Source organism: Glycine soja, chromosome 20, assembly GCF_004193775.1.
Source record: "Glycine soja cultivar W05 chromosome 20, ASM419377v2, whole genome shotgun sequence".
NCBI lineage: Eukaryota > Viridiplantae > Streptophyta > Magnoliopsida > Fabales > Fabaceae > Glycine > Glycine soja.
The window spans coordinates 3,827,087-3,854,985 of NC_041021.1; the positions used below are offsets into that span (position 1 = coordinate 3,827,087).

The 27,899-nt window shown below is 34.3% G+C and overlaps 3 protein-coding genes across 3 annotated transcripts; 2 read left to right on the forward strand and 1 right to left on the reverse strand.

Moving 5' to 3' along the window:
* Nucleotides 1–598: 598 nt before the first annotated feature.
* On the forward strand, nt 599–6,309 carry LOC114401786 (loricrin-like). The gene is made up of 2 exons (XM_028364376.1): nt 599–832; nt 5,653–6,309. Exons 1-2 carry the CDS (start codon nt 599–601, stop codon nt 6,307–6,309), a joined length of 891 nt encoding a protein of 296 aa, XP_028220177.1.
* Nucleotides 6,310–12,660: 6,351 nt separating this feature from the next.
* LOC114403280 (integrin-linked protein kinase 1-like) lies at nt 12,661–20,769 on the forward strand. The gene is made up of 11 exons (XM_028366128.1): nt 12,661–13,244; nt 13,390–13,464; nt 13,666–13,782; nt 14,536–14,630; nt 15,060–15,180; nt 15,277–15,356; nt 18,452–18,511; nt 18,713–18,834; nt 18,931–19,016; nt 19,101–19,216; nt 20,331–20,769. The coding sequence occupies exons 1-11, from the start codon at nt 12,972–12,974 to the stop codon at nt 20,455–20,457; spliced, it is 1,272 nt and encodes a 423-aa protein (XP_028221929.1). The 5' UTR covers nt 12,661–12,971; the 3' UTR covers nt 20,458–20,769.
* Nucleotides 20,770–22,260: 1,491 nt separating this feature from the next.
* LOC114401263 (transmembrane emp24 domain-containing protein p24delta9-like) lies at nt 22,261–25,615 on the reverse strand. Its single transcript, XM_028363739.1, has 4 exons — nt 25,286–25,615; nt 24,956–25,165; nt 23,093–23,169; nt 22,261–22,589 (listed from the first exon to the last, which is right to left on the reverse strand). Exons 1-4 carry the CDS (start codon nt 25,514–25,516, stop codon nt 22,445–22,447), a joined length of 663 nt encoding a protein of 220 aa, XP_028219540.1. The 5' UTR covers nt 25,517–25,615; the 3' UTR covers nt 22,261–22,444.
* Nucleotides 25,616–27,899: the final 2,284 nt, after the last annotated feature.

A 27,899-nucleotide genomic window follows, 5' to 3' on the forward strand; every position in this document is an offset into this window, starting at 1 on the left:
TCCATTGCTTCTTCTAGAGTCTTCAACTTTATCTTCCCTCCGATTGAAGCATCCAATAATTGTTTAGACTGTTGCCAATGAATATATTCAGTTGAATTGGCTTAGTGAATCCATGAGTTGGAGTCTTCTGGAGCAAACCACAGAAATGCTCCAAAGCTTCACTCAAAGACTCGTTGGGGAATTGATGGAATGAAGAAATTACTGCTTTTCCTTCGACTGTCTTGGATTTAGGGAAATATTTCTTTAGAAATTTCTCCACCACTTCTTCCCATGTCTTCAAACTATTTCCTTTGAAAGATTGCAGCCATCTCTTAGCTTCACACGCTAAAGAGAATGAGAATAAATTTAGTCTGATAGCATCTTCAGGAACTCCTGCTATCTTCACAGTGTTACAAATCTCAATATATGTTGCTAGGTGAGCATAAGGATCTTCATTTGGCAAGCCATGGAAAAGATTCATTGAATTAGCTGAATCAAGGAATGTGGATATGAGATATTTGTAGCTTGGACTTTTGACCGCGCTATACTGGTGAAAAACTGCAGCACGGTGGAGCTGGAATAATCTTCAAGAGTTACCCTCTGCGGTTGATCGTCTGCCATGGTGCTACCTTCGGATGCACCAACTTCGGTTCCTCTCAAATCAGCTGGAAATGAAGAAGATTCAGACGACAAAATTCTCTCGCCATTGGGGTTAGCTGTCCTCTCTTGTAGCTCTCTTCTCTTCTTTTTTGTGTTGTTCCTCTTGCAAGTAGCTTTGATCTCCAAATCCAGTGAAGCTAAGTCCCCTGCTAGAGTTTTACCTTGCATACAAGAAGCAAGCTACTACGGAGCAGTTAACCAAGACAAGAGATTAAATTGAATTGAAAATATTTACAATGAATAAAGGATAAATGTTTCCAAACTGTATTACACAATCTAAGTAGAAAGAAATTCCCCGGCAACGGTGCCAAAAACTTGTTAAATTATTGCAAGTGTACCAATTTGCACAAGTAGTATTTAAAATGGTAAGTCCGAGTATCGTATCCACCATAAATTTGTTTTACTTAGATGTTGTATATTCAGTGTGTAAACATTTTTTGCTTTGGTAATGAAAATAAAGGTTCATCAATGGTTTGATTTTCTGTAATTAATTATGCTACTTAAACAAATTACGAAATGAGCACAAAGCTGTAAAATGGAATAAATATCAAAATAAAAGCGTTAGGGAGTTTTCTACTAAACTTTCTCTTGCCGTACTAAAAGGTTTTTCTCTATTTAACATTACTCTAGCTTTCTTGCACCATCGATTTACTTAGACCATGATTCCTTACATGAACGAGCCTAACTCTCTTAGTTTTTGTTCTTGATTCCTTAACAAACTCGTTCTAAGGGAGTTGCAATACGCACAAGGTAAAAAATATACTAGATTACTACATTCTATTCTGATGGAAGCTTGCTTGTGGGGCTTCTATGGAGGCTGGATCTTTGAGCTTCAATGGGGTCCTTTAATGGTGATTTTCCACCATGGAGATGCAGCGGAAGACAAAGGAAAAGAGGTGAGAGGAGGCGCCATCCATTAAGGAATAAGCCATCGAAGAAGGAGCTTCACCACCAAGATGAGCCTTGGATAAGAAGCTTGGAAGGATGCTTCAATGGAGGAAAAGAAAGAGGGAGAGAAAGAGAGAGGGGGGAGCACGAAATTGAAGGAATAAAAGAGGGAGAGAAGTGGAACTTTGAAGTATGTCTCACAAGACTCTCATTCATCAAAGTTACAACTAGTGTTACACATGCTTCTATTTATAGACTAGGTAGCTTCCTTGAGAAGCTTTCTTGAGAAAACTTCCTTGAGAAGCTTCTTTGAGAAAACTTCCTTGAGAAGCTAGAGCTTAGCTACACACACCCCTCTCATAACTAAGCTCACCTCCTTGAGAAGCTTCCTTAAGAAGATTCCAAAAGAAGCTACAGATTAGCTACACATACCTCTCTAATAGCTAAGCTCACCTCCTTGAGATGAAAAGCTAGAGCTTAGCTACACATCCCCTATAATAGCTAAGCTCACCCCCATGACAAAAAAACATGAAAATACAAAAAAAAGTCCTTACTACAAAGACTACTCAAAATGCCCCGAAATACAAGGCTAAAACCCTATACTACTAGAATGGCCAAAATACAAGGCCCAAACGAAGAAAAAACCTATTCTAATATTTACAAAGATAAGCGGGCTCATACTTAGCCCATGGGATCAAAATATACCCTAAGGCTCATGAGAACCCTAGGGCCTTCCCTTGGATCTCTAGCCCAATCTACTTGGAGTCTTCTACCCAATGCCCTTGCGGGATAGGATTGCATCATTTTCCTAGATAAACAGACCTCTAACTGCTCTACCAAGTTCTAAGGATTCTAAGAATTTTCCAACACTCAAAACCTAACTAAACATACAAATGGATGATCAAGCCATAAGTATATAAAATAAACACAGATAGAAGTATAGAACACTAGAAATAACATTAAATAGATAGTTAGAAGTTTACATTAAGAGTGCTCAGTAGAATAACTCCCCAACAATGAAGTTTCTAGCCCTCCATTAACAAGGAGGATTTAATACAAAGAGGAAATGGTATTTAAATGAAAGAAAATAGTAAAGGGATAAAGAAAATGTCTTCTTTCCAGCCTAGGTGCCTTCTTCCTTCTGTTTCAGGTAGTGTCTTTTCATTTCCTTCTAACTCAATGTTTTAAAGGCTCTTGGGCTTCTCAGCATACGAAGGCGCGCTCAGCGAGCATGTCTCGCTAAGCGAGAGTAAGTGGATATGTGCTAAGCGAGCCTGAACACACTAAGTGTTGGATCAAGTGGCCTCAGAATAATTAAGAAGGGGGGTTGAATTAATTATTCCTAAACCTTTACTAATTAAAAATTAACTCTTCTAAGGCTTTTACTATGTTGTTAAGAGAATAAGGAGTAGAAGTGAAACTTAACCAAAAGTAAAAGCGGAAATTTAAATGCACAGCGGAAAGTAAAAGAGTAGGGAATAAGGAGACAAACACACAAGAGTTTTTATACTGGTTCGACAACAACCCGTGCCTACATCTAGTCCCCAAGCGACCTGCGGTCCTTGAGATTTCTTTCAACATTGTAAAAATTCTTTTACAAGCAAAGATCCACAAGGGATGTACCCTCCCTTGTTCTCTTTGAACCTAGTGGATGTACCCTCCACTAGAACTGATCCACAAGAGATGTACCCTCTCTTGTTCTCAGTCAACAACCCAAGTAGATGTACCCTCTACTTGTACCACAAAGGATGTATCCTCCAATGTGTTAAGACAAAGATCTCAAGCAGTTAAACCTTTGATACTTTGTGAATGGGGATACAAAAGAATTCTCAGGCGGTTAGTCCTTTGAAAACTTTTGTATAAGGGAAAGGGAAGAATCAAAAGAATTCTCGGACTGTGTCATTTTGAATTCTTTGACAAGGGAGAAGGGAGACACAAAAGAATTCAGGTGGTTAGTCCTTTGTTCTTTTGGAAAAGGGAGAAGAGAGACACAAAAGGAATTCAGGCGGTTAGTCCTTGGCAAATTCTTTTTGGCAAAGGGAGAAGAGATGAAAAAGAATGAATAGCACAAGTTTTCAAGGTTTAGAAAACCAGAAAACTTTGGAAAGCTTTTGGCACAAAGAAGAAGAAGAAGTTCAAAGAGATTCAAGGCTTGTAAAGGATTGTATAAGATTGATTGGATTGATATAAAGATTGATTGAAAATGCAAAACAAAGCCTTGCTTTTATAGACTCTTCATGTCTGGTCAAGAGAACCATTTAGAAGAGTTATGACTTTTAGAAAAACTTAAAACCAATTTGAAAAAGTCAAAAACCATTTGAAGAGTTACATCTTTTGATTTATTCAGAAACAATCACTGGTAATCGATTACCAAATCAGTGTAATCGATTACACAAAGCTTTTATGTGAAAGGATGTGACTCTTCACATTTGAATTTGAATTTTAACGTTCAAAGGCACTGGTAATCGATTACCAAAACATTGTAATCGATTATAGCTTTTTGAAATCAATTGGAACGTTGTAAATTCATTTGAAAACTTTTTCAAATCCATTTTGCTACTGGTAATCAATTACATCAATCTGGTAATCGATTACCAAAGAGTAAAAACTCGTTGGTAAACATGTTTTGAGAAAAATCCATGTGCTACTCAGTTTTTGAAAAAACCTTTTCATACTTATCTTGATTAAGTCTTCTCTTGATTCTTGAATCTTGAGTCTTGAATTTTGATCTTGATTCTTGGAAGCTTGATCCTTGAATCTTGATTCTTGAAATCAACTTTCCTCTTGAATCTTGAAGTGTTCTTCAACTTTCCTCTTGAATCTTGAAGTGTCCTTGATTCTATCTTGAACATCTTGAACTCATTCTTTGATTGACCTTTGAGCTTTTTGTCATCAACTTTGTCACCATCTTTGTTATCATCAAAACATCTTTGAATCAATCTTGATTCATCATGAAGCTTTGCTTCTACACTAAGCGCGAGAAAAGACAACGTCCTCGCTGGGCAGGCTAGTTGCGTGCTAAGCACGCTGGTCTCTAGCTCAACATTCTCCAGGGTTTTGTATTTGCTCAACGAGCTAGCTACCTCGCTAAGCGAATGAGCCACGCTTAGCCAATCTGGTTCACTGAGTGAGTCCTTCAACAACATTTCAACACCTTCTCTTCTTTAGCCTAAAAAACCAAGTTAAATTCAACATTAGTCAACAAAAATGGAGTTTCTACTTTATAAATTCATACAAGAACAAAATATTAACAATTCTCACAAAAGAATCCATAAATTAGAGGCACATTTCTACTTTTTCACTTATTTTTAATGTAGTTAAAACTCATGGATAGCAATTAACACTAACATAACAAAATACTCAATTAACTTTTACATTCTCTAATATTATGCACAAGAATGATCATTTGTTCCCCCAGAAAGATTCCACGTCCACCCTCCATTGCTACGAGTTGGAATTAACAACAACATTTTGATGCATTGAGTTAGAGGCATTCCAAGTCATCTCCATATTCTAAAGATGACATCTTTCTTTTGCTATTAGCGTTAATGTAATTATGTAATCAAATTTCTTGAACAAAAAATTACAATGGTTATGATTCAAACTTCACCAATAAATGAAAATCAAACTTTATGATATTAAGTTATTTGGAAACATCTAATTGTTTTGCTAATGTATTGTTCATGCATGCACAACTTATAAAATAATATTTACTATTGTTTCTACTATTACATACACTAAAAAAAATTAGTTTATCAAAATTTGAAAATATTAAAATCCTATTTGAAACTATAACACAAAGTATATTAATTAAACTTGTTTTAATTTGTATTAAATGATTATTTTATTGGAATTGAATATCACAATGATTATAACTTGTATTAATTAAATACAATGTTAATGCTTTATATATATAAACAATGTTAATCCAAACACATAAATTATTTTTTCAGGATTGTAAGAAATTTATGGCCTATTTGGGGTAGTTTTTATTTTTGAGTTTCAAAATTTTTAAAAATAACAAATAGTTTTAGTTTTAGTTTAAAAAATAAACAAATCAATTTTTAAAATATGATTAGTTTCAAATAAATTTATTTTGAAAGTTTCATATCATATTAAAACTAGTTTCAAAATGTTTGTGGTGGTGATGACAATGATAATAATGATGATATTAGCAGCAACAACAATGATAGAAATATTAGTGGTGGTCACGATGACAGTGACAGTGGTGATGATGTAGATGGTGGTGGCCATGATAATGTGGTTGTGATAGCGATGTTGGTGGTGACAACCAAAGGTGATGACGATGTTGGTGGTGGCGGCGATGATAAAGGTGGTATTAATGTCAATAATGTTGGTGGCGATGATAATGTGGTGGTGATAGCGGTGTTGGTGGTGACAACCAAAGGTGATGATAATGTTGGTGGTGGTGGCGATGACAGAGGTGATATTAATGTCAATGATGTTGGTGGCGGTAGTGGTAGTAAGAGGTGGCAGTGTGGTGGTGGTAGTAGTTACGACATTGGTGGTGGTTGTTGTGATGCTAGTAGTGATTGTGGTGGTGGTGGTGGTAGTTACGACATTGGTGGTGGTTGTTGTTGTGATGCTAGTGGTGATTGTGGTGGTGGTGACAAAGGTGATATTGTTGGTAGTGGTGCTAACAATGATGATGATCATGAGATTGATGGTAGTGGTGGTGGTAGCAATGTCGATGGTGATGGTGATGTTGATGGCGACGATGGTAATAGTGATGGTGGTGGCACCAAGTGGTGGCAATGGTGATGGTTGCGAGGATATTGGTGGTGGTTGTGGTGGCGGTGACACTAATGGTGGTGGCGGTAGCAATGTTAGTGGTGATGGTGATGTCAGTGACGATAACAGTGGTGGTAGCAATGCTGATGGTTGTGGTGGTGGCAATCGGCTATGGCAATGACAACAATGGTGATGGTGTGGTGGTTGCAATGACTAGGGTGGTATTGGTGGTAGTGGTTGTAACATCCCAATTTTCCATGTTGTGTGGTAGACAATGTTTTTGCTTTGTTATGCGATTGAGTAGTGTTTTTTAGACTATTGAAATTGTGAAAGAATGAGATGTTACCATAGGATACCTAGGCATAGTTAAACTCTTAAGTTTTTAAGCTAAAGTCTAGAAAGAATAAGCATAATTCAGAGAAAATTTTCTTGTCAAATAATGGTCAACTCACTAATGACCTAGATGTTAATAATTGGATTTTGGTCTAGAAATAGAAATTAGAAGCTTGAAAGAAAATTAGTAATTAATGTAAGTAAAGTTAGAAATTAGATGGAGATAATTAAGGTTGATTAATGGTGATTTAGATTTCATAGAATTAGAAAATGGGTAATTGAGTCATAAGAATTTAAAGTTGAGGGCATTTTCATAAATGACTATATCACTAGTTTAAAAATAGAATTTTAGTTTAATCAGTTGGTAACTAATTAAAGTGTCTAATTATATTATGTAAAATAATTAAAATAAGTTAGAGTTGTAACACCTTGAAAAATTACAACTTTGACTAACAAAGGAAATCCAAGTTTTCTTGAGCCCTTCTTCCGTCGTGCTTAGGTAAGTGACCTCCATTTTCAACTTTAAGCTTGATTTTCACTTCATTTTCCTGCTTTATTCTCACTTGTAGTTTCAAAACCTGATTTTGCACTCTTGAAGGTTGGAAACTTGAATCTAAACTCCTTCATTCTTCCTTCTAAATTTCATGGAGACTATAAGAGGTAAGCGGGGTGTCTCCAACTCTTGAACCATATGCTTGTTGTTGAACTTCCTTGAACATGTTATTGCTTTGAAATTTTTGAGCTTATTGCCATGTCCTGAATCTGTGTGCTGAGTTTTTTTCCTTGAGTTTTTTATGCCAAAAATGAGTTTTTTGCATGTTAAAACATAGAGCTAGCCTAAAATTTCACCCAAATCGGAGTTTCCTAGCAAAAGTTACAAATAAAACAAGTTTAAGAACCTTTAGTAAAATGAAAAATTTGTCAAAAATTTGGACCGAGAGTTACAGAAGTATGAATTTTTTTTATTAAAGTTTTGACCTCAAAAATGAGTTTGTTAGGTTTTAAAATATAGGATAACATAGAAGATTTGCAAAAATCTGACTCCTAGAGCACCAAGAGCACTAAAAATAAGTTAGGAGCAAAATTGTGAAAAACTAAGCAACAGAGTGATTTTAGACAGTAAATAGCTTAACTTTGGAATCCATGCCTCCGTATAAATTATCTTAGAATTGTTTATTTTTTAGAGTTATTGGTTTATTCACTAGTATATTGCTAAGATAAATGCAAGATCTAATAACTGATGTATGTTCTAAAATTGTGATAATTCTTTGCTGATAAAATTATTGAAATGCATGCATGTATTCTATTATGATTATTGAATGATAAGATCGGTAGAGTGTGAACTTTGATAATTATATATGTGGCATATGAATATATATATATATATATATATATATATATATATATATATATATATATATATATTGTCATTTTTATCCGTATGTGTTGTGGTTTGGTCCGAGGGTGTTCGACCCACGACAAATTGTTTGTTATGATTGGTTGGATAGTTATAATTACAATTCTTATGCTTTCAGTTTGTTAGTGTGACAAGTGGTTTCTACCACTTAAGGGATCACAATTGGTTCCCTGAGAGTAGTATGTAGGTTTGAGCCTCACCTCTCTTTCTTGTTTGTTTGTTTGTACGTGTTTGTTGATGTACATGGTATGAGGACTGCGCACGCGATATGGTAGCAAGATTCAAGAGAACTGGATAGAGAGTAAAAGAACTAGTGGTTCTATTTCCTTTTGTGAGAAAGTGAGGTTGCATTGAGGAAGTGGATGATGGACAAAGAGATACACGGGGTATAGTGGGTAGAGAGATTTGAAAAACCTAGGGGAATTAGCGAGCGATGACTACCCAATATTTGGTGCACTCATTTAGTGCATGTAACCCACAGGTCTCACTTTGTTACTCTTGATGGGCTCTGAGACTATGTTTTTTGAGTTAAGAGATGAGGGGTCGATGTACGATATATCCATATGTAGCAATCACTCCCTACTGTCATCCACATGATTTTGTAATATCATCAAGACCTGGAAGGATTGGTGGCAGTGATTGGGCAATATAGTGAAAGAAGTGTGATAGTTACATGCTTGGGATATGAGAGTATTGTTTGTTTAGATAACCACACGCAGTTATTACATATATTGTATATTTTAATTTTGTTTTACTATTGCCTATTGTTTGTGGTGTTCGAGGAGCGTAGGACTCACCCTTGCAACCTCCAATTTCAGGGGGAGGTCACGGAGCATTCACGAAGGATATTCACTTGGATCAGTAGCTATCGCTATAGCTACACGGTGGAGGAAGAAGCACACTTCCACACACACTTTGGTTACATCCGGCGCCACTTTTTGTTGTTAGATGAGCCCCGGATACCATTGATCACTTTAGAGGCACATGCTACATGTCACTTGTAGGTCTTGGGTAATGACTACTGTAAGTGTAGGATTGTTTTCCCTTTTTAATGTATATTTTGGGTGAGAAGATTTCTATACTCCGTGTCATGATATTTTGTTGTATTAAATATTTTGGGGATGTTGTGTAATAGTTTTGAGGGGTGGTGGATATTTTATTTTCTTGTTAACACCTGTAATGACTTCGATACATATATGTTTATATCTTAAGGACCACACAGGGTCATTATGTATGTACGTATTTCTTTTAATTTATTAGTATTTAGTTTTGTGCAAGTTAATTCTTTATAAGTTATTTTTTTATAGCATTGTGTAAAGGTAGAAGAAAAATGACAATAATGATGATGGTGATGACAGTACTAGTGGTCGTGGAGGTGGTAACGAACTATGGCAATGATAATAATAATGATGATGATAATGATGTGATGGTGATAATGACCAAGGTGGTATTGATAATGATGACAATTGTGATAATGGTAGTAGCAGATGACAACAACAAATATTATTATCAAATATCAAATGTGAGAAATGTATGTTTTTTAAATTAAAAATTAAATTCACAAAACTTTTTTTCTTGATTTTGAAAATAAGTGTAAAAATATTTTAGAAATTATTTAAAAATTATTTTAACTCCATTTTTACTAAACACATTTTCTTTTAAAAATTACATTTAAAACCCTAAACCCAAAAACTCACGACCACCCCAAACTAATGACTCCAATAAAAGAAACTTAAAACTTGTAAGAGTTTATATATTGAATTTATTCATAAAAAGGTTAAAAAGGATCCATATACAGCAGCCTCCTTGATTTAATTACCAACCTATATTTGTACCCCAAGACCTAAGGTATCGTTAATCATTTAATAAATTATTTGTTTTACGCATTTTTTTGGATATATAATTTTTAAATAAAAAATCTACTATAATTAATTGATATTTTGAAATAAAAAATGAAAAAATAAAATAAATATACTAGTATGAAGTAACAAATTCCTTATCTATCAAGGAAGCTGCTACAATCCAAATTTATAACAAAAAAGTTTATTAATAAATATAAATATACATTCACTTTAATTAGAATGTTTTAATAAAATTACTGTATATAATAAATTACTCGAATCACAAATTACTGTATATAATAAAATTTTTAATTTTATAATAATTATTTAAAAGTTATATGTATGGTAACTGTTAATTAATTATAATAATATATATAAGAAATTTTACACTATTAAAATTAAACTCTTTAAACTCTCGTGTTCAATACGATTTTTGTAAGCTCCTCCGTCAAATATCCAGATGGAATGTACTAGAAAAATCCAGATGGAGCGAGCATTCTATAGCAATTTTTTTTTTTGTTACATAAGAAAAGAATTATAAAATAATTTAAATACTCTTACAAATTACGTAACTTTCTTTGAATGCCTTATCCAAACACACAGTAGAATTTTGCACAAATAAAAAATCTGATATGAATTTTTAATTAAATAGATCGTTATCTTTGAACTATTTGGTTTGATTTACTTGGTTGATTACATTTCGAAAATTATAAATTTCGCTTTCATTAAGAATTTGAAGCTGAGTCTGCGGTCCATATTTTTTCTATAATAAAGGTGATAGACTGATAGCCGTGTCTCACCTAAGAAAAGAACGCCCTAACTATAGGAATTTGAATCATAGAAATGTGGGCATTATTAATTACTAAATAAAGATTAGCCACGGAAGAAATTTTATTATTGTATTATTTTATTTGATGCAACTTCTACTTTTTTTATATCGATAAATTTTAATTGTTAATTTTTTATAGTTGGAGGAATCAAATTTATGATTTTTTTTCTTTCTTTAACCTATTAATCAATCTTATATTTCATTAGTTAACTCCTACTTTAATATATCCTCTATGAAAATGCGTCAGAAAATAGAGCTGGTAAATGAAAACTCCATTATTTTCGTGTAAACCCATCGCACCATTCGCTAGCGAAAATATCCCACTAGAGTAGCAAAGGATATTTACAAGCTAGGGAAATAAGACGTGGGCATTATTTTCATGTATGACTATAGTTTTTTTTTCCCCATAAGCATGTACTTGATAATTAGACCCGAGAGCAATAATTGGTATATCCATGCATGAAAATAAGATGATTAATCATATAATCATATATGAAATATTAAAATTTAATGTAAACAAATCACATGATTTTAAAAAAAATTCACATGATATTAAATTTTAATTATTTATATTTTTTTATATGATCTAAATTTAATTATTTTATTTTCATATAAGATATTTTTCTCTTATATGATATGTAATCTATATATGTTTCCATTTTATAACATTAATAAAAAGAAGCAAATTGTGCAAGGGAAAACAACAATTGGTAACTAAGCAACTTGTAATTTGGTTGACTGCTACCTTAATATACTTTATGCACTCCATTCCCCAATCCTCCTCTGAAACTATTTTTCCTCCCTAGGAATAGTCAACTGCAACACGATGCAAGATGCCAGTTATGATAAAACCAAGATTCTCGCGGTGTTTGCATTCTGGTCAAACAGGTGAAACATCTATTTCTTTTTTACTAAAGATAAATCCAAGTTCTTGCATTTCCAAAGTTAGATGTTGCTAATTGCTATTGCAACTTACAAAAGTCAAAGCTCAAAACGGATGGTTTGACTTCTTGGAATTTATAATTGCTTTTGTGATTAAGAGAGTCTTAATTGAACAGAGTATTTGAATGTTGTAAATTTTATAATATCATATTTTAATTTTTATGAATAAAAAATAATTACTTTTTATGTCTATCCTTCAATATGTCACAAAAGTATATATTTACGGTTTGTCTCAAGGAAGTCTTGAATTAATGATAGCATACATTGAATGAGCAAACGGCTGCTTTGAATGAATGCAATGTCCAGGGAGGCTTTTTAGTGTAAGAAGTAATAATTGGGTACTTGGCATGTAAAAGATTGAAAATATTGATTAAAAAATGATAAAAAATTCATTCACGAAGCAAAGTTAGTTTACTTTTATCTTCTTGAAATAATTCATGTCATATTTCTTAAGTAATAACATGCATGACTGCTGAAATTTAAAAAAAAAAATTGTGGTGATTTTAAAAACCGCTAATATTTATTTTAAAATTTAAATTATAATTTTTAATGGTTAAAAAGTACCAGAATTAATTAAAAAAAAGACAGATCTTGATGTAAAAGCACCTTAACAAAACTAAATCATTTACAAGCCTCAATAACAGCACCACAATCTAATAGCAACATCTAGCGTAAAAAATGTTTACTTGCCTACTGCATCATTCAAAGCATCTGAAATCCATTTGCCATAATTCACATAGAAATCTAACAGCATGTTTGAAAGAAGTAAGTTAACGATAAGGCCAAAATCTCTCCAATCCAAATCTTTTAACTTCGTCGTCATTCGTCACGGTCCAGAGAGACTTCATAAACAAGTGATAAGTTCGATGAGTAAGGATTACGTAATTTATATAATTAATGTGACGTATATTATATTAAAATGCATATTATCGTTGATTCATAACTACGATGAGACAAGGTGAAACAGTAAAATTATCCATTCAAGTAAATCCCCGGTTTCAGTTGAAGAGGTTAAAGCTTTTTTTTTTTTAAGATACAGTTGAAGCAGTTAAAGTTAAACGGTAACTGACAAGGTGACCCTGTGACAGCGTAAGCAAAGCATATACACATAATATACCCCACGCGCTTTATTCCCCCCCGACGAAATTTACGAATTACGAGAAGAAAAAAAGTAGTTTCTGAGTTGACATTAAAGATATCGTTGAGGTAAAGGACCAACACCAACCAAAACCAAATTATAATAGAACGCGGAAGAAGAAGAAGAAGTAACCGACGCTTGAATAAACCGAACCGTTCTTCGATTCGGGTTCAAGTTCGAAGAAGAAAAGCGATGAGTTCGGGTAGTAGCAGCAGCCACAGCAGTGAGAAGGAGAAGGAGAAGCAGAGAGTGAGTCGCACGTCGCTGATACTCTGGCACGCGCACCAAAACGACGCCGCAGCTGTGCGGAAGCTCCTCCAGGAGGATCCCTCGCTCGTCAAGGCCAGAGACTACGACAACCGCACGCCGCTCCACGTGGCGTCGCTCCACGGCTGGATCGACGTCGCCACCTGTCTCATCGAGTTCGGCGCCGACGTCAACGCGCAAGATCGCTGGAAAAACACCGTAATCATCATACATACTAATAACATTCCTAATTATTATTATTATTATTAATTTATTATAATTATTTTTGTTACTGTATGATAGTATGATTCGTTGTGAAGAAGAAATGAGTGAATGAAATTTAGGTTTTGGAAATTTTGGACAGCCTCTGGCGGATGCGGAGGGAGCTAAGAAGAGTAATGTGATCGAGCTTTTGCAATCGCATGGTGGCTTGTCTTTTGTGAGTTTCTTTTCTTTCTTTCTTTTTTTTTTTGTGTCTAACTTTTGTATTCAGTGATGATCAAGATTTTAAAAAACGGTTCACATTTATCCGCGATTTGCCTCGATATTAACACACGCGACGAAATCACAACCGATATTTAAAACCTTGGATTATGAGTGAAGTTGTTGAGATTTAAACTGTGATGATGGATGGTGGCAGGGGCAAAATGGAAGCCATTTCGAGCCGAAGCCGGTGGCGCCGCCGTTGCCAAACAAGTGTGATTGGGAAGTCGAGCCAACCGAGCTTGACTTCTCCAACTCGGTGCGAATCGGGAAGGTAGGTTTCGCCTCTGCGTTTTTTCTCTGTTTCCGTGGAGTTTATTTTGGTCAACTCTTTGTTCCACTATTACATTTCAGCAAGTGTTTCTTAAACTTAGATTAATTGTATGCTTTAGTACCTAGAGTTGCAAGTTTGATAGTGAGTTGAATTGTTGTTGTGAAATCATCATCGAAGGACAGTCATCGGTTTTCAGCTTTGTTTATGGCTGATTGTGGGAAGAAAAGAACAACTTGCGGCCTGTTTGATCCCTCTCACTTTTTTTTTATATTGAAAACAAATTTACACTAATCAGCAATCTATTAATGCTTTCACTTTTGCCAAAATCAGTTATGATTTTCTACATTGAAGGCAAAGCAACACTAAGTTGCTTCCAGCTTTTTCAAGGTGCCACCTTGATTTTGGGTCCCTCACCACCAAACCAAACACTCTAAGCTTCAATTCTTTTTCTTTTTACAAAACAAGTGTTTTAAAAACCAAAAAACAGAAACAACTGAAAGAGATGTTTTCTTTTCATCTTCTTCTGTTTTGTTCAAATGCTCTGTTTTAATTGTTCAGAGGACAAGATTTTAGAAAATAGAAATGTGGTCAAGAGACAAGCACTTTCAAATGTGCTCGATCGGTGCTCAGGGGACAAGCAAATTTTAGAAAATACAAAACTGTTTTTAAAAAAATAATAAACAAACAAGAGTACAAGACTTTAGCTTTTTTTTTTTCAATGACTTAAATTATTTTCTTGTATGTTTCGTGAAGGGGTCTTTTGGTGAGATTTTAAAAGCCCATTGGCGTGGAACACCAGTTGCTGTTAAACGTATTCTTCCATCTCTTTCCGAAGATAGATTGGTGATGTGAGATTCTTTCTTTCGTCTCTAGTATTTTGTCTTCAATTTGGTTGCTGCTAGTTAGTTGTTATCTGTGATGTGAATGTCTTTTGATTGCTTGTGATTGTGACTGGAGAAATTGTTAAAACTAAGGTCTAATGACTTTCTCTTACCTGTCATCTGTCAAGTTTTACTCGGGGCTATATGGAGAGATATTGGCTAGTAATTGAACTGTTTTTGCTAAATGCATTTTGCTCAGATTAAACCTACTACCTCTTTAGGGCCAAATGATTTATTCTAACAGATTGGATATTTGGATGGTTAGTTATGTCTGTGTATGATGAATTATCAAAACCATGGGAAGGGGAGGGGGGTTGCAGCAATATAAATCATATTTTCTCTGTCCCAGTTTTTTTTTTATGATATCTCATATTTTGTGTGTTAATTTTTATACAGTCAGGACTTCAGGCATGAGGTTAATTTGTTGGTGAAGCTTCGGCACCCCAATATTGTTCAGTTTCTTGGAGCTGTTACTGACAGGAAACCCCTTATGCTAATTACTGAGTATCTAAGAGGGGTATGCAAATAAAACATAATTCCTTCAGATGTACACCTAGTTTTTGGTTTAACAAACTTATGCTTTAAATTGAATTTCTGTTTCATTCATATATAGGGTGATCTTCATCAGTACCTCAAAGAAAAAGGCGCGCTTAGTCCTGCAACTGCTATCAGCTTTTCCATGGATATTGTCAGGTATGGTGTCTTACCATATTTATCTTTTCTTATTTTTATCTTCTAAAAGGAAATTATTAAGAATAGAAGAGAAATACATAAGAGGAGGATAGGAGAAAATTATCTTACCTATGAACAATTAAGCACATAAAAAACAAATTAGCCCAAAAGTGCTCTCCTATTATCTTTACATCTGTTATATAACACCTGGCAGTTTGTTTAAGAACTGTGACATTTGCTCCTGCCACAGAAGCTCCTTGTTTCTCTTCTACCCCTTCTAGGCTAGAAACCTTCAAATTCACTCTTATTGTTCAAAGTCCTCTCTATAATCAGGATATCAGCTAACTTGCCAACTTCCACCGTTATCCGTCCTAAATTTCATTTTAAGTTTGTAATTTGCTTACTCTTCCTATGCAGTCCTTCCTTTATTTCTTATAACACAGTATCATGTGTTCTAATTGTTGATGCATAGCTTTCAAGATAATGCAACATCTTATTCTTTCATGTATCTTGATTTAGAAGTCATGATAAAATCTCTGCATAAAATGTTAGTGAACAAAAAAGAAAGTCACACAATAATATTTTCATGTGTATGCACTCAAATAATGATCTCACACGCTCATATTTATTCACCTGATTTGGCTCTTACCCTCTAATATGTCACACTCTAGATTTGAGTTCCACCACTCAATTTCTTCAAAGGAGAGCTCAAATCTCACTAAATAAGATCAAGAAGAGTATGATCCTGGTAGCAAGTTTTCTGAGAAATCAAGAGGATCACTAAACAAAAAATTATGAGCACAAGAAAACTAGAAAGGAGTAACAATCAAACCACTCTAAGGACCACTCCAAACACTATTATGGTCTAAAAATCAAAATAGAATATTTTTTATTTATATTTTCGTTTTTTCTCATTTCCTTTTTAGAATGCTATAGTAAAAGTTAAACAATTCAGAATTATAGAAAGATAAGGGAAATTATTTGGATTATCACATGTGTGAGCAAATAATAGATAATGATGGACAAGAAAGAGATGAGCTCGAGAACTATATGGTCACAAACTAACAACTAATAGATAATGATGCATAAACAAGAAGAATTGATGAGGATATCTACGAATAGAAACAAGAAGAATTGATAAGGACCATGTCATAATAATTAATAAGGATACAGAAGAGATAGGTACAATACAATTCTATGGCAAACTGTCAACTAACAGAAAAGGATGTAGAAACAAGAAAATAATTTGATGACTCGAAGGAATAAATATCAAATGCAGAAGTGTTTTTTTCCTTTATTGTTTTTGTTATTCTTTTTAAAAATATGAAGCCACAAAACAAATAACATTTAGCTAACAATCAGGAACCTCAGATACCAAACTGATACAGAAAAGAAGATGAATAAAAGATATGTGGACACAAGAAAATCTTGAAATTTGATTCTGACTACGTATGAGTCTAATTCCTAAATCCCATAATAATATTCACTGACGAACCAAAATTGATCAACTTTGTTGACCCAGTGAGAATTTTTGCAATCACATACTCTAAGGAGAGAAACTTTCCACAAGATTCTACTCATGATTCTCAATAACATTCTAGTAGAATTTTACAACCCCTAAGAAGAGAAACTGCCACAAATGGAGAAGAGAATCCAAAATTTCTTATTCAAAGTAATGTTGAACTCCTAAAGGCGATGTTTTTCTTACTTTATATAGGCAAAACATAACCAATACAATTTTGGTCTTAATTAAAGCTCAAAACATGGAAGCTAACCTAAAATCCTTAACCAACAAATTAAAATAAGTCCTAAACTATTACAAGTCCAAAATTCATAATTAACTAACAAAAGTATTCCTAAACTACTAGCAGCCCAAATTAGGCCTTGTTGACTTTGCAAGGCTCATATTAATTTCACCGCATTATTTATGTCTTGCTTCACTTTATAACATAGCCTAAACGACTTTTAAAAAAAAAACATGGCCTAAACTACTCCGTTAGTCTTTCAAAGCTTCAATCTAGTAGACCCATGCTGTCCCATTGCTACCATGACTGTTGTACGAATTTTAGCAACTATGTTTGCCATAGTCCCTTTACTTCTCATAGCCCAAGCTCTTAGCCCAAGCTCTTGTCATTGGACTAACATGGCCTTGTTGACTTTGCAAGGCTCATATTAATTTCACCTCATTATTTATGTCTTGCTTCACTTTATAACATAGCCTAAACGACTTTTAAACAAACATGGCCTAAACTACTCCGTTTAGTCTTTCAAAGCTTCAATCTAGTAGACCCATGCTGTCCCATTGCTACCATGACTGTTGTACGAATTTTAGCAACTAGGTTTGCCATAGTCCCTTTACCTCTCATAGCCCAAGCTCTTGTCATTGGACTAACAGGGCCTTGTTGACTTTGCAAGGCTCATATTAATTTCACCTCACTATTTATGTCTTGATCACTTTATAACATAGCCTAAACGACTTTTAAAAAAAAATAGCCTAAACTACTCCGTTTAGTCTTTCAAAGCTTCAATCTAGTAGACCCATGCTGTCCCATTGCAACCATGACTGTTGTACGAATTTTAGCAACTAGGTTTGCCATAGTGCCTTTACCTCTCATAGCCCAAGCTCTTGTCATTGGACCAACATGGCCTTGTTGACTTTGCAAGGCTCATATTAATTTCACCTCATTATGTCTTGCTTCACTTTATAACATAGCCTAAACGACTTTAAAAAAAAAAAACATGGCCTAAACGACTTTAAAAAAAAAAACATGGCCTAAACGACTTTAAAAAAAAAAACATGGCCTAACCATGACTGTTGTACGAATTTTAGCAACTAGGTTTGCCATAGTGCCTTTACCTCTCATAGCCCAAGCTCTTGTCATTGGACCAACATGAATCACAAATGTATCAGTTGTATTTGGCTTTGGCTAGCCTCCTTGATCCCTATAGAATACTATGACCAGTGTATCACTAATCCAAATTCATAGCATTCTGTATTTTATCATCTGAGATAATAGAATTAGGAAATCTAGAAGAATTTGTTTAAATTCAGCTTCACTTAATCTCATCACTAATTCACGATGCTAATATACATTTTGTGAATATTGTTTTTGTAGAGGAATGGCCTATCTTCACAATGAACCAAATGTTATAATTCATCGAGACTTAAAGCCAAGGTAAGTTGGTTATTTGCAACCTATATATGAAAATATTATTATGGATAGCCTGCTAGGCTGCTACATACATTATGTTATGATGTATTGCTTATGAACAAATTGAAGAAACTAGATCGACAAAATTTTATGTCGTAAAACACATGCAGCTGGAATTAAGAAGCCTTTGTATTATATGTTGAAGTTTATTTTCTGAAATTTCAGGAATGTTCTTTTAGTCAATTCTAGTGCCGACCATTTAAAAGTTGGAGATTTTGGATTGAGTAAGCTTATCACGGTCCAGAGTTCTCATGATGTATACAAGATGACTGGTGAAACTGGGAGCTGTGAGTATTCTCAGAGTTTCTTTTTTTAAGTGTTAGTTCCCATTCTTGTGCAAAACTTAATTTAATTTCCTTCTTCTCGGGGATTAAAAAAAAAAGACCGCTACATGGCTCCTGAAGTTTTCAAACATCGGAGATATGATAAGAAGGTTGATGTGTACTCCTTTGCAATGATTTTATATGAGGTAATTCTGCTTGCTTAAATACTAAAGTTTTATGTGATACAATTTGAAGCTAATTTTAATGCATGATATCCTTATCTCGTGCAGATGCTTGAAGGTGAACCACCTTTTGCAAGTCGTGAACCTTATGAAGGAGCAAAATACGCTGCAGAGGGACACAGGCCTCATTTTCGGGCAAAGGGTTATACCCCTGAATTGCAAGAGTAAGTCTGATACATTTCTTTTATCCAATTTCACAGCACTCTATTATGAACGCTAGTTCTTGACATGGTATCATGCTCTCTTTGACCAAGTGGTCAAGAGCTTGTTATCATTCTTCTAAGTGGGTTTCTATGATTGTTCACACTTGAAGCCTAAAATGGCTTTCACATAACAAGCCATGTTTGCGACATATAAATCATTTCTAGGCTTGCACCAAATAGTTGAAGCTTTTAAGCGACTAGGTCCTTTACAACTCTAAAAAAAAGGTCTCAAATGTAGGCCACATGCGTCCTGGCTTAAAATTAGGTGGATAATGTGGTCTAATTTCACTTTGGGAGGAGCTATGAAAAGGAAAGTTGATATCTTAAAAATGGTACTATTGGAAGCACCTACTTAGATGGGTCTTATATGAGTACTTTCCAACATGCTTTCATTAGAGAAGATATCTCATGTCAGAGCAATTCATTCCTACAATTAATCATATCCTCGACATTCAAAATATGACCTCCCATTTGTTCAACATCTGACTTGGGATTACTTTCTTCTTTGCTTTGTTTCAAACTCGTTTTGGTTTGATTTGAGATTTTCAACTGCACATGCTCTAGTGTGTTTTTAAATGTTCTGTGATATCTAAGCCATGTGATACGCCATTACTAGGCTTACTGTTGTATATTGCCTTTAAAATCACGAAAGGCATCTTAGTTTGTTGTCCCATCTTTTACCTTTATTACACTTATTCGGCATCTATGATCTTACTTTGTGTGGGCAGCATGCTTTATCTCTGAAGTCTGACTAATTATTATAGACTATAAAAAAATTAAAGGGGTGGTTAATAATGGTTATGATTTTTCCCGCGTTCACCATACATGGAAGAACATTGACCAATTATATGATTATTGTTGCAGCTTAGTACTTCCTATTTCACAAACCCCAAGTGTGACTAGCATAGCCATAAATATGATTTAACTCTTTTTGTGATCATTTATTTAGAGGTTCTGAAATGCTATGTAAATTAGGCTATTAGAAGTTATAGCAAGTAAACATTTATTTCGTTTAAAGCATGCCTCGATCATATAATTAAATCTTATAGACTTTGGCCTTTCATGTTCTTATTAGGTTAACAGAGCAGTGTTGGGCTCATGACATGAGTCAGAGACCATCCTTCATAGAGATCCTTAAACGGCTTGAAAAGATCAAGGAGAATTTACCTACAGAGCATCACTGGCACTTGTTTACCTCATAAATGTCTAATAGCAATAATTTGTTCAGAAATTAAGATGATTTATTTACCATTACCATTCTCTGGTTTGGTGCCGGATATATGGATTGGTTGAGCCAACCAACCTGCAAAGTCAATACTTGTTTTCAACTGTTTGGATTAATGAGCAGAAAAGGTGATGTTGATTGCCCTGCCTTTGGTTTCTACGTTTTTTTTCTCATTAAAGCTCTTGTTTCATTCAAGCGAGCATATGCAAGTTGTTGCATAAGTGTAAAAAGGGTTTCAAGTGTACAAACTAATTGAGGAAGTAGGTCACTTCATGCTATCGGTTTTTTATGTTCCTTGTTTTTTCATTTAAAAATTAATACTAGTTATAGTTTTCACTCTTCTATTTTCTCTTACCAATTCCTCTGGTATAGATGCTAACAACTTTTTTGGGATTGCGTTTCTCATGGGAGTTTCTTTTCGCTGGTTTCACGAGAATAAATGTTAAACTTAATAAATTGTGCACTGGGGACCATAATGTGCAAGCTTCAATCCCACTTTCTGCCTAATTGCATAAGTGGAAGAAAAGAAAATGACAGATGTGGCTTACGATCTCTTTAGTTTCATGGAGCTATAAGAAGATCTCCGGTGCTCTTTGTATAAACAACTCATTTTATCTCTTTAAGGGGATTCATACATTGCTAATGCTAGATGAAAATAAAGATGATAGAAATAGAAAATAAATTTTAATTAAAATACAAAAATGTAAAAGATGTGAATCCTATATGGGACCTACCAAATTTCTGTCTATCCTCCCTAAACCAAACACGGCCTAAGTTCAGAGTCTCGCTCGCACTTGGTGTTTACAGCTCTACAGCAAAAGTATGGTCCACTTTTTGTGTTATGCGTCATACTCATTGATCCATTTACTCAGTAGATATCAGCTTTTTTCTTTATAAGTATGCTAACAAATTGATGGCGTTAAAAAAATATTTAAATTGAATTTTAATTCATTTTCACTGTATTTTTGGTTGATATTATTATATTAAGGATTAAAATAATAACATTTTATAAAACGAGAAGATTAAAGTAATAAATACTATATGAACTAAAACTAGGGACCTAGGTTTACTTCACTATATTAAATGAAGTATATAAATCTTAAAAAATATAGTAATTTAGCTCAAACTTAATTTATTTTTTTAACCCCTAAATCTTCTGGTTGCTCCTTAGCTCAAAATTTAATTTATTCTTTTAAATCACTATATTTATAAATCCCTAAATCTAACTTATTTAACTTACAATAACTAAGGCACAAATAATTGGAAAGTTAACTAAATTTACCTCCAGTCTTAATTCTCTTACAGTGAAAAATTAATCCCTCTTAAAGTACTGTATAAACTATAAAGATTACCCATTGATTGAACCTTACTTTTTCTCAATAAAGTCTAATCTATACACCGTTAAAATTATACCATAATTAATATGCTCTTTTTTTCTTACTCAGACCATAATTAATATGCTAAAAAGTATATTAAAGTAATTGCAAAAGAAGACGTCATAACCAACCTTAACTCATCTATTTAAGCAAATTAAATTCAAAATTTAACTTTAAATTATATAACTTGAGTTTAACTTATTTTATTCATTCATGGTCTTTTTTTTATTTATCAAATTTATTTTTGAAGTGCCTATCATAGGAAATGGAATGTTAATTACAAACTTTGGACAATCTATTCATTCACCCTCTGATTTGATTCGAGATGGTTATGAATATAATAAGTTTTGTTACGTAATCATCTACAAGGTAATCGTCATAAACAAGAAGACGAAGAAAGGCCCTAAATTAAAGAAAGTCAACATTTCGTCTGAAACTCGTGTTGCCATAACTCTGATTTGCGTTTAACAAAGGAAGTATTCTGAGATTATACTGACTACCGTTATGTGTATCCTCAGGATAAATTAATGCTGGTATATTTTACAAGCGCACGGATGAAGAAAAATGTAAAATCACTATCACAAAATTTCAAATGAGTTTCTTTTTCTCGAAGAAGGTCTTCAAGTGCCATATTTGCATCCCTGCTACTGATAAGCAGACAAAGAGGGAAAGCAAACTCAACCAGAACATTCTGCTGCTGGTTGTTCTGTTAAGTTCTTGCATTTCTTCTTCTCTGGAAATACAAAATTAAAACCAACGTAAGAATAGTGATTGTTACATTATATCGTGTCAATGTATTTAATTAAGTACATCAACTGTAATGCCTTATCCTACTAATTGCAGACGGCTACAAAGATTGCACAATGTCATTTTCTCCTTTTGGTAATCATGGTATTAGTATGAAGTTGTTCCGTCAAAACCACCAATGACAAATCTTCGTCAGAGACATTGAGTCCACACAAGGTGAATATTTTCCTTCTAACACAATTTATTTCATATCCAAGGGCTAACCAAGATTAGAACTCTGGATCACTTGGTTAAGAAATACAAGCCGCTACCACTAGTAACAACCGTTATTGGTGTACACAATGCCATTCAACTCAGTTACAAAATATATTTCTTAAGTATTTCAACAAAAATAAGAATAATGCTTATTATAATTTCCTATGCCAATGTATAGAATTAAAGTATTCAGAAAAAAAAATTAAAAAATTTCAGCAATTGTAACGCACTTACTTTTCACGAAGATAAAACATCTCCTCATGAATGGAAGAAACAGTATCCTGCAACTTCTTTAGCTCTAGCTCCATTACCTAGTACAGGTGAATGAAATAGATGTAAGAATTTTTTTTTTCTTTTGCCAAACATTATGTCAGCGAAGATTACAAGTTAAGCCAAGTAACTGAAAAACCAAAATGAGTCATGAGTTCGTTTATTCCTCAAATGAGAAATGGTGGGAGTCATGGGATGGTGAGGTTTTGAGTAGGTTTTTATTTTTTGGTCAAGAATATGCCAATGATTTTAGTGATATCAGCAGGATTACTGTAAAGTCCAGAAAAAATATATTGGGGAGGAATAATTTTTTTATACATAGGAATTGAACACAGTACCAGTAGGTTTACAACACTTACACACTCACTTAACCAACTAAGCTAGACCCCCTAGGTACTAGAGAGAAATAATACCAAAAAAAAAAGAATGAATTTTAGCAATTATTCAAGAAAGCCAATTTTGTCAACAGAAAAATAAGCAACCAAAAAGAGCTAACTATCGCTTATCAATTTAAGATAAGTGGAAAGCAAACAAAAAGTTACAAGTAGGGAAAATAAGTTACAAATTTGCAAGGATGATTGGTGATTATGTTGTCTCCATTCAATACAGTCAAAAGCTTGCCAAAATAAGAAACCTACAGTGCCCCTGTATGCTTACCATGATTAGAAATTCATAAGTAAGGTTACTCTCAAGTCCTAATACAAATCTCAGTACATCTAACTGGTAACTGACGCCAGACACTAGTTGATCAATCAGATTAGATTGAGCTTCAGCCAGTAAATCTCACATAGGACACATTCACCTCACATCAGTATATGCTGCATTAGATAGGGGATGGACTAAAAGAGTCAACCTTAATTTCCTCGTGAGTACATGAGTGGCACAATCAACGACAAGAACAAGAGCCTTATCCTAACAAGTGGGACCCACTACATGAATCACATGACACAACGTCATTCCTCTCAAGTTAAAGACTAAATCTTCAAAGATATTATTTACCATGAGATCTCTCTAAACAACTTCCTCCAATCACTAAATTAGAGAAGCAAAACGTGTGCTATTGTCTACTATTTTGTACTTTTCCCTAGGGCACACACACTAATACCAAGTGTGCTTATCAAGGTTTTAAATTGTGGTCCACAACTACAATTGCAGCTGCAATATCATGGGTGGAGGTGCAGCCCCATCAGTAGCAACTTTCTACAATTTCAAATTCCTAATCATCAAGAACCAGATCAAGTACCTTGCAAGATATCCTAACCTAAAATAATCTTAACATAGGAACAAATACCACATAGTAACACTGAATTTAGTCCAAATCAGCTCTCCTTAGAAAACTAACTAACACAAGTAAATCTAGCAAAACACAATACACTAATTCCCCCGCCCCCACACACACACAAAAAGACACCAAGGAAACAAACAACACTATACTTAACAAACCAAATAAACTATATGGGATATATCATACCGAGAGTTAGTTAAGTGACACATAGTAGTGAACTACTCTACTCACATCACAGCACCACAAAGTAAACACTATATTCAACAATCAAATCAACTGTAGAGTGTATGATATAGAGAGTTAGTTAAGTGACACATAGATTCAACTGATTGGGCACAAGTAGTTAATGTATTGAAATTAAGATTTAATCATTTGGATACTACCCGAGTTCGATAAATTATTCACGGGGCTTTATTTATCTCCTAACCGAACTTCGAATTAGTCGGGGAAATCCTTTCCCCCGATGAACCAGAGGTTTAAAACAAAAAAAAAAGTTAAGTGACACGTAGTAGCGACTAGTAACTACTCTACACAGTACTCACATCAACTTGGCCTTTTTTAGCAACATTTGACCAATCCTTGGCCGCAACACCCGTTTTCCAATCAAAATCCACAGTCAACGTTTCCACAGGGTTGTGATCCACAGCCCAGAAGCAAGTCATGTAATCTCCAGCCTCCACTGCAGCAAACGCAAACTGCCCCGTCTGAACGCGATCACCGTAGTGATAGTTGTTCCCATAAGACGAAGTCACCTAACCCAAAAAAAAAGAAGAAAAAATCAGAAACAAAATTACCCATTAACCGAAAAATACCGAACACGATCTCATTCGATACTGGGTATGAGCAAGTTTCGATTTTTATTGTTGCAGTACCCTGACGGTGAATCTGTGGGCATCTGGCAGAGGTTGACCCTCGTTGGGGCTAACGATTTGGTACTTGCCAACGGTCATGGAATTGCTCTTGATATCCTCGGAGATGCATTTGGTGTGCCCGGATTGGATTTCAAATCTCAGGGATTCGGTTGAGGAAGAAAAGAGGACCAGGAGAAGAAGAGAAAGGTGCACAAGGGGTTTTGGGTTTGAACCCATCATTATCATAATCATAGAGAAATTGAAGTTTTGTTTTTGTTGATGAGAAGAAGAGAGTTATCAGACAGAGGTGAAGAGAATTTAATAATGGTAAGTAATTGAAGTGTGGAACCAAACAAGGTGGCAATGCCAACCACTCTGGTGCAGAGAAACAGCGAGGAGGTCAAAGTTTTGATCTTACGTGGTGGTGTTTCATTGGATGATACACGTATTATTATTATTATTATTCATACTCGAATACTCTCGATTCGGGTGCACGAGGAGTGAGTGACCTGGAAAAGAAAGAAAGAAACTAGATGAAAATAAATAAAAAGTTAAATAAGATTTTTCTTTTAAGGCTTAAATTTATTTTTATGCCTGATATATATATATATATATATATATATATATATATATATATTCTTTGATTTATGATAAATTTTTTTTTGACTTAGATTTCTAATATTTTAAAGTTTTTGTTCGAGTTACTTACGCTTAATTATTACATGACCGTTAATCTAACATCTAGGTATGTTATAGGTAATTTTTGTTTAAGTGGGATTACAGATAGAATTTTGTTTTAAAAAAAGTAAAAATAACGTCATTTGGATTTAGGTACGACACCATCTTTTCACGTCTATTGTTCCCTTCATCGTCATCAAGTCCTTACTTTCGTCAAAACTCATCGATTGAACACCTACTTTTGTCAAGACTTAATAAATTTGTTCAATTAGAGGAAAATGAAGATTGATTACTAATTAATTACCTCTTTAGGTTTTTTTTTCTGATTTTTTCTCCTCAGGTTTCTTCTCTTCAACCTTCTTCTTCAATGGTTTTTTTGCAACAACAACTTCTTTTTTCGGCGAAGTTGAGATGATGTCAGGTTTATTCACTTTGTTCAACGATAGATCTACCTTAACGGTTTCCACACATGCATCATGTTTTTGCCATTTCCTCAATTTCGAATCTCATGAACAAAAATTACTACAATTTTGAATCTCACGAATGTTGTGGTTGTCTTTTGCTTTCTCTATGTTAGGGAATGCTCCGATTTGCATAAGGACTTTGATTGTTTCTTTTGTTTTCTTGACGCTCTTGATAGAGTCGCTAACGAAGAGTGGGAGCATCGAGACAAAGTTGATGACGACGACAACGTATGATTCAAGTTCACGTTGATTTTCTTGTGTCAGTGGTGCCAAATCTTGGTCGGGGAAAACAAACATCCACCACGACAAAAGTTTCTGATGGCTCCATAGCCAGCATAGTGATTTTGCCGCCACGACTCAATATAGGTCTGGTGGCCGGCACGACGATTGACGACGTAGGGTTGTCGGTTGTTCTTTGATGCAATCCTACCCCCCAAGGGCATTGGATAGAAGACTCCTAGAAGATTAGGCTAGAGATGCAAGAGAAGGCCCTAAGGTTCTCATGAGCCTTAGGGTAGATTTTGGGTCCATGGGCTAAGTATGAGTTCACTTATCTTTGTACATATTAGATAAGGATTTCATTATTTTGGACCTTGTATTTAGGGCTCCATAATGTAGGTAGGGTACCCTAGAAATGTAGGAATTTTCAGCCCTTGTATTTTAAGGCACCTAGACTAGTTTTTGTATTAGGGGTATTTTTGTAATTTCACATACATTAAGTGAATATTTGATGTGTGTTGAGAAATAAATTTAATTGAATTGGGAGAAGCCCAATCCAATTAAATTTTAGAGGGGAAGGTGAGCATTTGCTTACTACATCCCATTGTCACATCATATAGTCACACTTTGTGCATGTCCTTCATGTTTTACATGTCTCATGACACCTAAGGACACTTAGTGGAGAATCTTGGACTTGATCTTGGATTAGTGGGATGAGTCATAGCTAAAATTCACTAATCATAATTAGTGAAAATTTGGCTCCAAAATTTGGCTCCACAAATTCAATTTCAAATTTAAGTGAAATTTGAATAGAAATTCAAATTTCCTTCCAATTTTGTGTGACACTTAGGCTATAAATAGAGGTCATGTGAGTGCATTTTTTCAACTTTGATCTTTTGAAAATTAAACTTCAGATTTCAGAGCTCTCTTAGAGCATAAAATTTTGTGCTCTTCTCTCCCTCTCCCTTCATTCATCTCCTTCTTCCTTCAAGCTCTTATCCATTACCTCCTATGGTGGTGAGTTTCTTCTAGACTTATCTTTTACTTGAAGTGGCATCTCCTTTCTCTCTTCCTTCTCCATTCTGCTGCCATTAATCTTCCAAGAAGCAAAGAAATCCATTGATGAAGAAGATCGTAGGCCTACAAGCTCCAATGGAGCTTACATTGTGACACCCTCTACCCTTACAATTATAACTAACTAATTCAATAAATCATACAAAATTTAATTAAAAGATTATAAACACATAATAATAAAAGAAGGAAAAAAAACATGC